Consider the following 16,334-nt stretch of genomic DNA (forward strand, 5'->3'; position numbering starts at 1 on the left):
ATTTGAGCAATTTGTCCTGAGTTGGCACTCTCAGTTGGGTTCCGCCAGAACCGCATCGTCACAAGGGGAAGTATCCGATGCCCCACAAGCCACCAATCCTCCCTGCCAAGGTCCCAGTAACTACGACAGCCTGTGAGAACATCCTAACCTTTAGGGCACTTTCCCTGCCAGGTGAAAGGGTGCGAGCTGGACCCCTCCCTGCCACCAGAGTCCAGCACTGCCGAGAAAGCCAAGTGTGGACTAAATTAAGCCCCTGGTTAACCCTTTCCCAGAGGAATCCAGAAGCCACTGATAATTGCAGGCTACATGGTGACCTCTCTCCCAGCTCACTCCCCGATCCTGGAATAGGGGTCGGTGAGTCCTGGACGAACGCCGTTCAGCTGGGAACATGTTCCCCCTTCTCGTGCCGAGGACTACATGAGATGGGTGTAGTGGGCACTCCCGATAAAGGGGACAGTGTGACAGCTGCCTTTCAAATAGGCCCAAGGCATGGGGGGGCCACAGCACCCAATTCCTCTGCCCCCCCAACTTTCTTCGCTGCTTTAACGTACAATCACAACCTGCTCTGCTGACACCTCTGACTCCTGAAAGCCCTAACGCTCCAGGGGAGCAGGCCCTGCCCTGCCCTACCCTGGCTGCCCCGGGTGTTACCTCGGAGGGAATCGTTCCAGATTCCAATGGGTGGCTGGTCTAGGGAAGAGCCTTATCTGAGGCTGTACCAGACCCGCCCGACCCAGGCAGGCTCCCAGGTACTCTCTGCTCGAGGCTGATAAGGCTCCTTAGCAGTTTCTCTCCAAACAAATTCCAGTTCAAGACACCTGAGAGCTCCACAGCAGGGCAGCATCCCCAGAGCGCAGCAGGGCGGGGGTTAGGGGGAGCAGTCGGTAGCAGCACCTGCCCCTCCTACGGCAGGAGCGAGAAGTGCCAGCCCCTCTGCACAGAGGAGAAGCGTTCAGCCTGGGCCAGACGTGCTGCGGTGATGGGTAAGAGCGGGCTTGGAGAGCCAGAGGGTCTGTGGGGCAGCGCTGGGCCCTTCTGCTCCGCACTAGGGCTGGGTGGGCGTGTTCAGCTGGGATTGGAACCCACCAGCACTTGTGGGTGTGAATGTGGGGCTGGAACACAACGTGGGGCGTTCCCACCTCGCCCGGGGGTGACTGGGGAGAAGGGCAGAGAGACACCTGGGCTGAGACCCCAGCTCCAGGGAGACAGTCACTGCTGCCCAGCCAGGTAAAATTGCCCAGCTGTGTGACAGCCCCCCCATCCCCGAGGGGTCCCCCCCCCGGTATGTCACAGCAGGGTAATGTGCGTATTGAACGGCAGGGGTTGCCAGAGACTGGCTGGGAGAGGCCTTTGGGGATGGAGGAAGCAGCACTAAGGTACATGCCAACCTCCCTACAGAGGAGGGGCCGTGCCCCGCAGGTGTGTGGCAAGGAGCTGGGACACTGCGTGGTGGGTCATTGTCTGGCCCAGGCCCTTCCTAGCAGGAGACCAAGGCCGAGGCATTTCCTTCAGGTCACCTTCCGCTGCAGCTTGGCCACGGGCCCCCATAGCCACTAGCCCAGCCATGGATCCCAAGTGGGGATTGTCACGGCTGGCTCCTCCCTGCCGCCAGCAGCTCTTCACTGCCAGGGAATTCCTGAAATCCTGTGTGCCCCTCCCCCACCCACCTCCTGGGGCTGTGAGTGCCCCCCCGGACAGCCCCCCCGAGCTCTGAGTGCCCCTGGCCAGTCCCCCTCCCAGACCCTGGGGCTGAGTCACCTTGGCCAACCCCCGTCCCTTCAGGAGGAACTCCCAGTACCCACCCAGCCCCCACACCTCAGGGTTCCCCTCCCTGCGGCTCTGTGGCCATACCCCCACCAGGGCCGGCTTTAGGCCAAATCAACCAATTCCCCAGAATCGGGCCCCGGGCCCAAGCCCCGGTACGGTGTACCGGCAAGAGCCGGTGTGCAGTACCAGGGTGGCCCGGCTTCCCCAGGGGGCACTTTAAAGGACCTAGGGCTCCCAGCAGGGGCCGGAACCCCAGGCACTTTAAATTGCTACCAGACCCCCACTGCTGGAGCCCTGGGGTAGGGCTGCGGGGCTCTGGGGGCTATTTAAAAAGTCCGGGGCTCCCGCTGCCTCTACCACCCCGGCCCTTTAAATAGCCACTGGAGCCCTGCTGCTTCCCCAGGGCTCCCGCGGCTATTTAAAGGGCCGGAGCGGTAGAAGCAGGGGAGCCCTGGGCCTTCTAAATAGCCCCCAGAGCCCTGGGATAGCGGGGGGCTTGGGGGCTATTTAAAGGTCTGGGGCTCCAGCTGCCTCTGCTGCACCCCGTCTCCGCACCAGCCCCGCACACCCTGCCCACAGCCAGCCCCGACTCCAGCCAGCCCTGCACCCCCTGTCCGCAGCCAGCCCCTGCTGCACCCCTGCCCTACCTCCAGCCCCGCCCCCCCTGCCCTGCCTGCAGCCAGCCCTGCACACCCTGCCCACAGCCAGCCTCTGCCGCACCCTCTGCCCCGTCTCCAGGCAACCCCTGCTGCACCCCCCTGCGGCCCTGCCCAAAGACAGCCAGCCCCACACACCCCTGTCTCCAGCCAGCCCCGCACCCCTTGCCCTGCCTGCAGCCAGACCCTACCTCCAGTGAGCCCCTGCCCTGCCTCCAGCCAGCCCCATGTCCACTGGTGCCCTGCAGTTCCCAGGGCAGTAACCCTGCACACCTGCTTCAATGAGGGGGGCAGGGAGCAGCTGGGACCCACACATGTGCACACAACTAGGGTGACCAGACAGCAAGTGTGAAAAATCGGGACAGGGGGTGGGGGATAATAGGATCCTATAAGAAAAAGACCCAAAACTCGGGACTGTCCCTATAAAATCAAGACATCTGGTCATCCTAGCACACCCCCAGGGAGTGGCGGGGACCCACACACGTGAAATGGAGCTCATTAATAACCGATCAACAGCATATATGATGCAATGTACATAATATATAATTTTATTATTTATATAGTTATGGAAAGTTACATTTTTTTTTTGTTAGTCATCCCTGCCGGGGCCCCACCAAAAATGTTTGAATTGGGCCCCGCCCTTCCTAAAGCCGGCCCTGCTGGAGAGAACAGGAGGATTCAGTCAGCAGGGGCTGCCGATCCGTCCCATTCACCAGGGCTGCCATCCTGCGGCTTCAGCATTAGTGGCTGGGGTGACTTGGGGAAAGGTCTCAACCTCCCCACATCCCACTTCACTGCTGCCAGAATCCCTCCTGCCCCCCCGCTACAGTCCCCTCCCTACCCAACCTGGGTGGGGCTGGAGGAGAGGGGTCTGAGAACTTGAGCTGTGGATTGGAGGTGGAACAGCTGTCAGGGACACCGAGGGGGAGGTGGCAGGAGCTCCCCGTACAAGGAGGGGGGTTGCCACTGGAGGTCACTAGGAAGGACCACAAGACTCCATCCTGGGGGTCAGGACGGGAAATCCATCCCTCAGAGGTGGGCAGGGGCTGGGTGGAAATGCTGCTGGTTCCAGGGGCCGTTAATCCCCCCTGATTCCTCGGAGGCATCTGAGTCTCAGACAGGTTCTCGTTCCCTTGCAGCAGGAGGACGTCACGGCCAATGTGATGTGCCAGCTCCGTATCATGCGGCACTTGCGCCAGGTGCCCGAGGCGCTGCAGGGCCTGTGCCTCTGAGGCCACCAGCAACTCCCGCTCCCTTCTGCAGGTACTGCTCTGGCTCTGTGTAAATGGGGAGCTAGTGGAAGGGGAAATGGAGCCCCCTGGCACTCACAGAAACCCTCTCCCTTCTCTGTGGAGCAGGGTCCTTTCCTCTGCCCCCAAATTCCTTCATCTGGGACAGGAGCTCTTTCCCTCACACCCATTCCCCTCCCCTCTTTCCTTGATCTACCCCCATCCCATTCCCCCTGCGCCCAGGCAGAGCTCTGCCTGCCCCATATGGTGCAGAAAGGCCGTTGTGTCAGGGCCCCACCCCTAGCCCCACTGGAGCTCGGAAAGCTCCACTTTTGAGGAGGTGGGGGTGGGACAGAGACTCAGGGCTAGCTTCACCTCCTGCCCTTTATTCTCCCCTTGGCCCTTCTATGGGGTCTCTGGGTGTGAAATGAATCGGAGCCTCATTCCCAGCTGTCTGCCAGGCCCTGGGGTCTGGCACAGCATCCCAGACGGGCGCAGCCTGCAGCTGAACCCCGTCAGGGAGCAGTGAGGACAGGTCACCTCGTCCCATCCAAGCAAGCAATGCTGGGGGTCAGAGAGGCTTAGATGGGAGACCCTGCTCTCTCATGGAGGTAAGAGCCACTTACTCCTTGGGGCGTGTGGGTCTCTTGGGGGAGAAATGGGATCCTCGATGCACAGCCTGGCTGGGAGCTTCCCCTGTCCCTGGCTCCCAGCTCTGGGAGAGCGACGCCTCCATCATCATGCCACCCTGGTTTTGTTCCTAAGAAGAGGCTCCCCAGAGACGTCCTGGAACCTGGACTCCTGAGAGCGTTTCCAGTAGGAGGCTCCGGCCCCTCAGGCATAAAGAGAGCATCAGGTAGTCTCGTTCACATGGCATCTCCGGTCTCCAGCCCCACTTCCGCAGCAGGGCAAACGAAGCCATCAGCTCCCAGAATCCCAACTCTTTGACCCCCTTCCGCTCAGCGGTGGGGTTTCTCCAGCTCCCTCACCACACCTGTCAGCCTCTGATGATGAAGGGCCTGAATGTCAGAGTCACCAGAACGAGCAAACTCCAGTTCCAGGCAGAGGAGCCTGTGCGTACTCAGCCCCTCTGGACTCCAGGTGTGAAACGGGGAGCAAGGGCATGAGAAAGTGTACAAGCGTGGCCTAATGCCAAGATGGGAGCAAGAGTTCTTTGTTTTGGGGGCAGAGAAGCAGGCCATATCAAAAGACATGGCCTGCTTAGGAAATTGCTGAGTGGCTGAACGAGGGGCCAGGGCCCTAAGAAGTTAGAAAGAAAGGAGAAGGTGTCCTCTGACACAAACCCCCATGAGGCAGGCAAGGTGGAGGTGGCTGGGGTGGCCATGGACCTTGCAGACCCTCCACCAACACACCCTGTCGGGTGCTGCAGGGAGATGAAGGACGAAATGATTGGCCCAGAGATGAAGCAGACTGGAGGAGGGACAAACACAAGGGTGGAGCAGTCCATGGTGGGTTCTCAGACCCTGACCGAAAAGGTTTTGGCATATGCAGTGGCAGTAGCAAAAAGGCAACAGAAGACGCTAAAGGCTTCAGAAGAGGCTCTGCAAGCAGCTGTTCATGAGACTGAGTGGCTGCAGGAAGAGCGTCGGGATACTGCAGAAGAGAAGGTTTGCCCCGAGCAAGCTGGCAGTGGAGCTGCAGACACTGCGCACAGGCTGTACAAGCGCGCAGCCGGTGACAGCGATGAGATGAGGAGGGATGAAGCTTGGAGAAGAATAGAACTTGCCCCTGCGTGGGCCAGGTTCTAAGGAGGAGGGTATATAACGGGGGGCTTGGCCGGTGGGCTATAAAGCCTGGAGCTAGGCCAAATGGATTACAGAGTGAGCTCCAGCTGAGGGGAAACCAGGGCAAACCACAACAAAGGTACAGGAGCAGGCCTAGCTGTTCGGTACAGGGCCTTGGGGCAGAACCTAGAATCCAGGGTAGGACTGGTTCTCCCACGGTCTCTACAGAAGGGGATGTACAGGGCCATAGAAAGGGCTACCAAGGCCAGCAAGGGCAGGCCGAGCGAAAGTCAGGCTGAGGAAAAGCCCCCAAGGGACAGAGGATCTTGTTTCAGTTAAAGACATTTTTTGACTTTTAGTTTGGGATGAGGGTGACCCAGGAAGGAGTGGGACTAAAAGATGGTCACCTGGCCAAAGGGCTGAGTTCCCAGCCAAAAACCTGCTGGCGGGCGTGCTAGCCCAAGAAATCTGTGACCCCAGGCCTTGAAGGAAGGGGCACCTATCGGTGAGTGAACTCTGTTACAAGCCTGCTTCCATTGTGGAAACAGCCTGGTATTGGAGAGTGGTGGGGATGGCCTGTGGGCGAGGATGACTGGAGGGGTCATACAGGAGGGGCAGCAGCGTCCAGTGAGGAGATCAGGGAACGGGTTGTTTGCAGTCCTGCCACTGAGCGGTAACGTGATCCTGGCCAGGTCACTCTCCCACCTGGTGTCTCACTTTCTCTATCTTTGAAATGGGGATCATCCCGACCCACATTAAGAAAGGGTTTGATCCTCTGCTCTTGCTTCCCAAATCCCTGCCCTCCTTGCCCCACACAGGCCTCTGCCCTGTTGCTCAAACTCCCATGCACATGTTAGTGCCTGTGTCACCCCCACAACTGCAAGGTCTCATGTACAGTCTCCTGCCAGCAAACTGAAGCTGCCACTAGATCCAGAATAGGAATCGCAGTTCCTGTGCGCTGCCCTGAATGGAGTCTAGACCCTGGGCATGGGGAAGGCCAACGCTCACATCCAGGTAGATCATCAACCGACTCCTCTGCCCCAGGAGCAGGAAGGCCTCTGGTTCGTGCTCCCTTCGGTAGCTGGAGCTGCTGAGTTGGGAGTGTGGTGGGCAGAGATGGGAACACGCCAGAGGATGAATCAAGTGTCAGGGGGAGACTCCCTGTGTGTGGGAGATGATGTTGCCCCTCTGTGGGGAATCCCTTCCTTGCAGATGCTGGGCTTTGGGTGCTGGACTCTGCCAGGAAGCCCAGCTCCCATCCCTAGCAGCTTAGCTGTTCCCTACACTGCTGTGCACCAGGCCCTCTGCAGAGAGCTGCTCTGGGCAAGGACTACAGAGCCTGCTGTCATCCTGGCAGGTGTCACCCCAGGTTGCATAATCCTGACCCCTGGTCTCCCTCCGCTGGCAGGCTCTGAGCAAGGCCTGCCCGGAGAACATGGATGACGAGCTCTCGATCCTGCTGACAGCACCCCCCAGCACAGACAAACTCCAGCACATCTTGGAGGTGAGCAGAATGGGGAGGGGCCGCAGGAGTTTTACCTTAGCCCTGGGGACTCCTAGAAAGAAGAGACTGGAAAATCCACGTTTCTATTGGATCCTTCCGAGTATGCATTCGTGATATAAACTCACTGGGTGACCCTGGGGTAACTCACTTCCCCCTTACGGCATCAGTCTTCTCCACTATCAAATCTACACTGGGGAAGAAGGACAGAAGCCCCGACAATCACCTTCACCTCTGGGTGTCTGGTCCTGGGAGCCAAAACCAACTGGACAATCTGCCCCATCTCCTAAACTGCCCTGTCTTTCCCTCCTAGGGCCTGGTCCTTAGTGTTCAGCCTGGCCCCTTCCCAGCTTGTCCCTGACCTTTAAAGGACTCTCCAAGCCCCTCCCATGCCTGCTTCCCTTGGAGTCTCTCTCCTGGCTGAGCACAGGCTGCCCTTCTATCTCTCAGCAGGCCTGGGTCCTAGTCACAGGCTGCATCTTGTCACGTGACCCCCACACTTATTCCCTTCGCCCTAGGGAGCTGCATCACCTGGGCCAGGTGCAGTTGAGCTCCAACCCCTTTCCTGGCCATCTCACCCTGGGACAGGTTGAAACTGGAAACCTGTGGGTAACAGTAACTGGTTGCTCGCAAAGGTGCTGAAGACACAATGGAAGAGGAAATCCTTTGGCCTGGATTGAAATTATTCCGACTGAAAGTGAATGAGAGAAAATAGGTTCAGAGTTCTCTTCCTAGCAGCAGAAAATGTAGCGATTGATAGAGGTTCAGGTCAGAAAGGACCATTATGTGCATCTAGTCGCCCCTCCTGTATAACTCAGGGCCTAGAATGTGACCAAGTGGTTCCTTCAGCCAACCATAGCATGGGACTGAGCCAGAGCACGTCTTTTGGAACGACATCCACATGCAGGAGAGCCAGCTGGCTACCAGAAAATCTCTCTTCTGCAGTGACGTGAGGTTAAGGGACACGGCGGAAAAGACATGGCGGCTGTGACTAAACTTAGAGCAGGGTGGGAAACCGAGACACAGTTGGGACCTGTCTACACTACAGGTCTGTCATGCATTTGTAATCTGCTGACCCCCACATGTTGTTCAGAGCCTATGGACAACACAGCTCCTAAAGTGTGTTTGTTCCGTACTTATCCCGTATGTACAAGCAGGGCTGGACGGCCTTTCTCACTGTGCTGTGGGGAGCAGGTCCTGGGTACTAAGGGTCTGAAGAAGCTCTCAAGGACTAATTTTTTAAAATAATTGTTATCAATGAATTGGGAGAAAACATACAATAACTGCAGATAAGATTGGGGGGTGACAAAATACAGGCAGAGTGGTAATTCCTGATGGCGAGAGGGCAGTGATACAGAGCGATCTGGCTCATTCGGCGAGCTGGACCCATTCAAAGAAAACAAGTTTGAGCAGAGCCCAATGCAAGGTCCTATACGTAGCCACAAGGCACGCCGGCCACACCTGCAGAATGGGGACGTGTATCCAGGAAAGCAGTGACTCTGAAAAGGATTTAGGGGCCAGAGTGGAGAAGCCACTCAACATGAGCTCCCAGTGTGATGCTGTGGTGAACAGGGCTAAAGCCATCATTAGACGTAGGAGCAGAGCCGTGAGTAGGATAGGGAGGTGACACAGCAGCAGTGAGACTGCTATTGGAATACTGCCTCCAGTCCTGGTGTCCTCCTTTGAAAAAGATGGTCCTAGAAATTGGAGCTGGGGCAGCAAAGAGCCACCAAATGTTCTGAGGGCTGGAGAAAAATGCCTTCTAGTGAGCTATTGAAAGAGCTCAACCTGTTTAGCTTATCAAAAGAAGATTGAAAGGTGACTTCACTGAAGTGTTGAAATGCCTTAATGGAGAGAAAATATTGGGTATTAAAGGGCTCTTTAATCAAGCAGGGAAAGGAAGAACAAGACCCAATGGCTGGAAGGTGAAAAGAGACAAATTCCTATGACAAATAAGGCACAAATATTCAACAGCGAGGATGATTGACCACAGGAAGAAGCTACCATGGAAAGTGGTGGATTCTCCATCTCTTGATGTCATTTAATAAAGACTAGATGCCTTTCCGGAATGTGTTTGCCCCAAAAGTAGCTATTGTGGTAGACAGGAGGCCTGTGATATGCAGGGGGTCAGATTAGATGCTCTAACGGTCTCTGCTGCCCATAAAGTCTACTCATTTCTGAGAAACCGAGTGTAGCATTGGGAGCAGCCTCTGCTTATTAAACAATCAGTTTGTCAGCACCTGCAGGACAATTTGGTTCTTAGGACTAGTGAGCATGGACTTGTCAAGAACAAATCATTCCAGACCAATCCTATCTCCTTCTTTGGCAGGGTTAGGGGCCTAGTGGAGGTGGGTAAACAGTAGATGTGATCTATCTTGGTGTTAATAAGGCTTTTGACACAGTCCCATAGGACATTCTCACAAGCAAACAGATGCTGCTTAGAACTGTCAGAGCAGCTTTTGCTGGGGGATTCTCCCAGCACTTTCCGATAGTGGGAAAGTATGAAATCCCCATTTGACTGCTGGGGACAGAGCCTAGAGGGGGCAGCAACTTACCCCAAGTCCCAAAGGTCAATAGGAAACCAGCAATGGAACCCAGGAGTCCTGACTCCCAGTTCCCTGCTCCAATCACTCCAGCGGAGCACATTCCCTCTCAAAGCAGGGGGACCGGACATGAGAGCCTGGTTGTAATTGCCAGCTGTGGGAGGGAGTGTGCAGCAGTGGTTAGTGAAGGGGCCTGGAAATAAGGACTGCTGGGTCTATTGGAGAGTGTCACTAGGAGCAGTGCATAAGATGAGGTGTCCTATCATGTTTACTCAGATCAGATTAGGACATAATACAATGGCTGAAATAGTTTATTTTATTTCTATTGTATTATTTTGCAATTGTTAAGAGCAGCAACTACTTAGCTCAGACTGAAGCATCTTATCTAATTTTTGAGATCTAAGTGTCTCCTCTTTGAGTGCGACGAGACAATTTAACACATTGTGACAAAGAATTTTCATTGCCACTTGTTATGATTTCAAAAAACAAACTGGTTTAGTTTGAATAGGATTTTCGGTCAGAAACGGTTTCAATGAAATTTCCCCACCATCTCGATTCCTGGGCTCTATCTCTGCCTTTTGGTGAGGGGGTTGCTGTCTGTTAGAACAGGAGTCTGATTTGTATAGGGATAGAGACCTCTTCAATGTTTTTAATGAAGTAAATACTAATGGGAATTGTGTGATCATGGTGGACTTTAACAGATATAGACTGGAGGACAAGTGCTAGTAATATAATAGGGCTCAGATTTTCCTAGATGTGATAGCTGATGGATTCCTTCACCAAGTAGTTGCTGAACCAACAAGAGGGGATGCCATTTTAGATTTGATTTTGGTGAGTAGTGAGGATCTCTTAGAAGAAATGATTGTAGGAGACAGCCTTGGTTTGAGCGATCATGAGCTAATTCAGTTTAAACTAAATGGAAGGGTAAACAAAAATAGATCTGTGAGTAGGGTTTTTTTTTCAAAAGGGCTAACTTTAAAAAATTAAGGAAATTAGTTAGGGAAGTGGATTAGACTGAAGAACTTGTGGAACAGATGGATCAGACTGTACAGGTTCCAAACCTCTCGGAGGCTCCTACCTTCTAAACAGGGACGTCTGTTTTCTAGTAAAATCAGGAAAAAGAAAGGAGAAAACTCAAAAGAGGTTCCTCCTGGCGCTCACATACGTGACCCCTAATACTCTCTCAGTCCTCAAAGAGAGACCTCGAGAAGGAGACTTGCTGAAGCAAAGCTACAGGGGACTCAGAGGTTTCCCTGGTCCTGAGCCCCTGTCCTGCCTGGCTGATGTCAGCATCTCTCAGTGAGGTCACCACCTCCCCAGCACCTTTGACCAATAGGCTGAGGTCCTGCAACAGGCCTTTGTGATGTCACTGTCACACCCACCCCTCCCATGCAGTGCTAATGTCCTGCCACAGGGCAGACCCTTTGGAGGTTTGAACTACTCCCTGTGGATCACCCCACTCAATGCGTCTTCATTCTAGGAAGCAAGCCGGCTAGACAGTAAAACATCAGAGGCTGCTCCCAATGCTACAGTCGGTTTCTCAGAAATGAGTAGACTTTATGGGCAGAAGAGACAGTTAGAGCACCTAATCTGACCCCCTGCATATCACAGGCCTTTCTGCACCATATGGGGAAGGCAGAGCTCTGCCTGGGCACAGGGGGAATGGGATGGGGGTAGATCAAAGAAAGGGGGGAGGGGAATGGGTGTGAGGGAAAGAGCTCCTGTCCCAGATGAAGGAATTTGGGGGCAGAGGAAAGGACCCTGCTCCACAGAGAGGGGAGAGGGTTTCTGTGAGTGCCAGGGGGCTCCATTTCCCCTTCCACTAGCTCCCCATTTACAGAGAGCCAGAGCAGTACCTGCAGCAGAGAGCGGGAGTTGCTGGTGGCCTCAGAGGCACAGGCCCTGCAGCGCCTCGGGCACCTGGCGCAAGTGCCGCATGATACGGAGCTGGCGCATCACATTGGCCGTGACGTCCTCCTGCTGCAAGGGAACGAGAACCTGTCTGAGACTCAGATGCCTCCGAGGAATCAGGGGGGATTAACGGCCCCTGGAACCAGCAGCATTTCCACGCAGCCCCTGCCCACCTCTGAGGGATGGATTCCCCCTCCTGACCCCCAGGATGGAGTCTTGTCCTTCCTAGTGACCTCCAGTGGCAACCCCCCTCCTTGTACAGGGAGCTCCTGCCACGTCCCCTCAGTGCCCCTGACAGCTGTTCCACCTCCAATCCACAGCTCAAGTTCTCAGACCCCTCTCCTCCAGCCCCACCCAGGTTGGGTAGGGAGGGGACTGTAGCGGGGGGGGCAGGAGGGATTCTGGCAGCAGTGAAGTGGGATGTGGGGAGGTTGAGACCTTTCCCCAAGTCACCCCAGCCACTAATGCTGAAGCCGCTGGATGGCAGCCCTGGTGAATGGGACGGATCGGCAGCCCCTGCTGACTAGGGTTACCATACGTCCGTTTTTTCCCGGACATGTCCTGCTTTTCGGCAATCAAACCCCCGTCCAGGGGGAATTGCCGAAAAGCCAAACATGTCCTGGAAAATGCCAGCCGGGCACTTCCCCTCCCGCGGCTGCTCTGCTCCGCTCCTCCCCTCTCAGACTTTAAGAGCCGAGCTGCCCGAGCCAGCGCTACTGGCTTCAGGCAGCCCCCGCCTGCCTCTGGACCCCGAGCCGCCGGCCAGGCACTTCCCTTCCCGGGCTCCAGCTGAGCTGCTCCGCTCCTCCCCTCTCAGACTTTAAGACTCAAGCTGCCCGAGCCAGCGCTACTGGCTTCAGGCAGCCCCCCCTTGCCTCCGGACCCCGAGCCGCCGGCCAGGCACTTCCCTTCCCGGGCTCCAGCTGAGCTGCTCCGCTCCTCTCCTCTCAGACTTTAAGAGCCGAGCTGCCCGAGCCAGTGCTACCGGCTTTGAGCAGCCCCCGCTGCCTCCGGACCCCGAGCCACGGGCCAGGCACTTCCCTTCCCGGTTCCAGCTGCTCTGCTCCGGCGGCTCGGGGGAAGCGCCGGCCGGGGGCGCAGGGTCTGGGGGATGCCCGGCAAACCGTGAAGCCGGTAGCGCTGGGGCAGCCCTCTCCCCATGGCTGGGAGTGGTAGGGAGGAGGGGGCGGAGTTAGGGCGGGGAAGGAGCGATGTTGGAGCGGGGCTAGGGGAGGGGAAATGGGCGGGGCCAGGGCCCGTGGAGGGTCCTCTTTTTTTATTTATTAGACATGGTAACCCTACTGCTGACTGAATCCTCCTGTTCTCTCCAGAACGGGTCCAGCCTTGCCAGCAGCAGGACAAGCGTCCCCTTCCCATGTGCCTCAGCCCTGCCTGGTCAGACGCCATCACCCGTCAGTCCTTGGCCTCCCAGGCTGCCAGTGATGGGAGCAACTCTGGGTGGTGGCTCGGGTGACACAGACACCAGACCACTAGGAATTGGGTGCGACCCTGTGGGACAGGAGAGTCTCGCAGAGGGCACTTGGGGGACTCTCCTGCCCTTCCCAAGAGCGATAGCACCCTGTCCTAAGAACATAAGTCTGGGATGAGGCAAAGCTTGTCATTAATTAGCCTGGCTAAAGAGCTGGGTGGAGCTGCTCCGGGGACAAGCTGGCTCGCTCCTGCTCATGGAGGTGAATTCATCTCCCTTCCCAGGAGCACCTGCTCTCCCTTTCATTCCCCACCAGGCTCCTTGTGCCAGGCCAGCGAATGGCCACAGGATGGGAATGAGGCCTGGGCCCCGCCCCAATCTCCTGAGTCTAATGCAGCTGCTCACCTTGTCCCCCATCAGCTGCTGGGTTTCCCCCAGGAGAGAGTAGGTGACAGGGAGAGAGACACACACACATTTGTCCTTCTGGTTGCAGGGCTTGTGTCCTTCCAATCCCATTGGTGGCTGCACAGTGGGCAGAGTCCTCGCTGCATGCCCGGCCCAACAGAATTGCAGGGCGTGGTGTGGAACACAGAAAGAGATAGAGAGACTCATCCTCCAGCCGGGGTCAGTCTGAGAGAAATTGGCTGGGGTCCCAGTCTCACTCTTCTAGCGGGTGCCATTTCCCAGCTGGGTTCCTTACCCCTCTGGTGCAGCAGCAGCTGGTAGAGCCGGTAAACCCCCTCCCTGGCCTGCCGGCTGATGTCCTTGGCTGGGTCACTGACGGACAGAGCCAGCTGTGCCATGTGGTGACCCATCCTGGGGAATTTCGCTGAGTTCTAATGGACGGGAGAGGGAGAGGGGACTCCATCAGCATTTTCCTGTCAGCTCCCAGTCCCCCCCAGGCCAGGACTCTCCTTCCCCTCAGCCCCTCTGCAGGAGATGCTAGAGCCAGACCCTTAATTTCCTCTGCCCCCAAGGAAGCCTGGAGCACAGGGCTGTGGGCAGGGCCCTCCATGAGGACTTGCTTCCCCAGCTGCTCCAGGATGACAGGGAGGCATGAACCTGGAGCACAGTCCCCTTAAAAGCCCAGAGTCACCACTTAACTAGGACAAGAAGAACTTGACTCAAGCCAGGCTCACTCTCTGCTCTGACTCTGCCTCCCCAAGAGGAACACTCCTAACCCACAGCCCCTGCAGCAGCAGATCCTACAGCCCGTTGGAGCCAGATCACCTACGCCTGGAGTCAGGAAGCTGGGGTCAGAGGTCACTTATGTCAAACTCAGGGAGGGTGATGGTGAATCTGAGCAGGGCCGTGCTGCTCTTAACGGCCCTGGCTCTCTCTCGCGGCACCCTGGACACGATCCAGTAGTTAATGTGCTGTGGGGAAAGGAGGCCGATCAGGATCAATGGGCAGGTGCACGTATTGTGGAAATGAGACACAGACACACACCCAGGGGGCTGAGACATTGTGCGCAGGGTGGAATATCTGATTCATTGATTGCAGAGCTTTGGAAGGGGATTGTTGCCCACAGGACGATTCTTGAATCCTGCAGGTCACAACTTGTCATTGTCTCTCTAGGCTGGAACACTGTTCAGTGTCGGGGCTGGTCCCATCCTGATTCCTGAACAATCCCCTCAGAAATCTCAGGGCCCGTCGGAGAGACAGGCTGATTCTCTGGGGCCCTCCTGTTTCTCTAGGAAGGAGCCTGTGACTCTTCTCTGAGGACCCTCTTCTGGATCTCCCAGGAGGGGTTCAGACTCTCACTCCCCAAGCCAGCCAGGGGCCCTGTGGTTAGTGCTCAACACAACCAGGCAGAGCTCTGGCTTGAAGTCCCAGCTCCTTCCTCTGTCCTTTAAGGAGGAAGGGCCTGACACTGCATTGCACTGACTGCCCTGACCAAGGATGCTCACTGGGGGCTCAGCTAGGAGGACAGACTGGAAAATGGATCTAAGAGTGAAGGTAAAATTGCCCCCACCCCTCTCATCGGGCTCACCTCCAAGATGTATTGGAGCCTGTCGGTGTCTGGGGACTCTGCCAGCAGGTTCCCCAGCATGGCGTCCAGGAGGTCTGGCAAGACCCTAGGCAGATCCTGAAAGCAAGGGAGAGCCATGGGTCAGAGTTAGGGAAACTGGGGCTACACCTGCCACAGGATGGGAAGTGGGGTCTCTGGGAAGCACTGGTGAGACCCCCAAACACATATCCTGGCCTCTCTCATTCACATCCCACTGCAGGCAATTAGCAAGGATTCATGGCAGGATGACAGCTGGCTCTTCAATCCATGACTTTAGCTGATCTACCTGCACTTGGGTGGTGTCCTTCTCCATGCCCAGGGTGAAGACGGCGTGCAGGGCAGCTCGGAGGAGGTGGGTCTCCAGCTCTGGCTCCAGGGCAGGTGTCATGGTGCTGGCAAGAGAGAGGAGCCGGCATTAGACTGTGCAGTGCGGGGATGGGACTGGCACCAACATGCAGGTGAAACTGCAGGGAAATAGGCACAGGCTGGTGAGAAGGGAAACTGAGGCACCGAGCCAGGGAATGACAAGGCCAAGGTTTCTCAGAAAGACAGTGGCAGGGCAGGAATAGCCCCTGTTCCCTGGACCCTGCTGCCCCTCCTGTATCTGATCCTGGGTGTGAGCCTCTCCCCAAAGCTGTTGCAATGTTACTGGAGTGAAAAGAACAGCCCAGCCAGGAGAGAGTGAACCTTCCCCCCACCTCTGCCAGAGGAGACACCCTTGGGTGGTGACCTGGGAGTGGGAGGGGCAGTGACTCCCAGCGCTGGGCCCGAGCAGCACTGGGGTTAGGGGAACCGGGCCGGAGGATCTCAGTACCTGAGGTTGCCCACAGCAATCAGGGAGTTAGCGAGGACGGCGCCGGGTGGAGAGTTATCAGGCAGCTCCTCAATGAGCTCCTGTGAGACCCAACAGAGACAAAGGAGCGTGTGAGATTCGGGCCTCACTGACACTTCTCAGTGAGGAGATTACACAGCCAGGGCCCCACACAGCCAGCAGGATCCCCCCACCTGCCCCCCACTCCTCCGATTCCTGCCCAATAGTGACCACTCTCCGAATTTCTCCCGTCTCTTCTCCCCAGTCTTCAGCCCCAGCAATCCCTGCCCTCTGCTGCCCCTCCAGCACCAACAATCCCCCATCCATTGGCCTGGGGAGACCCCTGCCCCTCTCATGTCTCTGTCTTTCCTCCAGCTGCTGGGCACCGTGTCTCGCTCACCACAATCCTCTCCGCCACAGCCGCCTTGCAGCAGTGCGGCTCCACTGTGTCCTGCCCTCTCTGCTGTGCAGCGAGACGCGGGGTGGATGGCGTGCAGGAACACGAGCTGCTGGGCCTCCTCCTGCACCCACCAGGAGTGGGGTTAGGGGAGAGAGAGCCAGTTAGCCAGGGACCTCCCTGCAGGACTCAGGCCTGAATGGGGGATAGTGGGGACCCGCCCATTGTCCAAATCACCCACCACTCCACCACAAGCAGGGTCAGGAACTGGGACAGTGCCTGTGGGGGGAGGAGACCCGGCTGGTGTGTGACAGACACCCCCACCTCTGGGGTC

At 56.8% G+C, this 16,334-nt stretch overlaps 1 protein-coding gene across 1 annotated transcript; it reads right to left on the reverse strand.

The window, feature by feature from the left end:
• Positions 1-13,697: 13,697 nt before the first annotated feature.
• Positions 13,698-16,120, reverse strand: LOC128849044 (maestro heat-like repeat-containing protein family member 1). Its single transcript, XM_054049405.1, has 5 exons — positions 16,004-16,120; positions 15,607-15,686; positions 15,079-15,184; positions 14,775-14,870; positions 13,698-14,157 (listed from the first exon to the last, which is right to left on the reverse strand). The coding sequence occupies exons 3-5, from the start codon at positions 15,178-15,180 to the stop codon at positions 14,038-14,040; spliced, it is 318 nt and encodes a 105-aa protein (XP_053905380.1). The 5' UTR covers positions 15,181-15,184; positions 15,607-15,686; positions 16,004-16,120; the 3' UTR covers positions 13,698-14,037.
• Between the last annotated feature and the right edge of the window lie 214 nt (positions 16,121-16,334).

Source organism: Malaclemys terrapin, chromosome 14 (assembly GCF_027887155.1).
Source record: "Malaclemys terrapin pileata isolate rMalTer1 chromosome 14, rMalTer1.hap1, whole genome shotgun sequence".
In the NCBI taxonomy this organism is placed as follows: domain Eukaryota; kingdom Metazoa; phylum Chordata; order Testudines; family Emydidae; genus Malaclemys; species Malaclemys terrapin.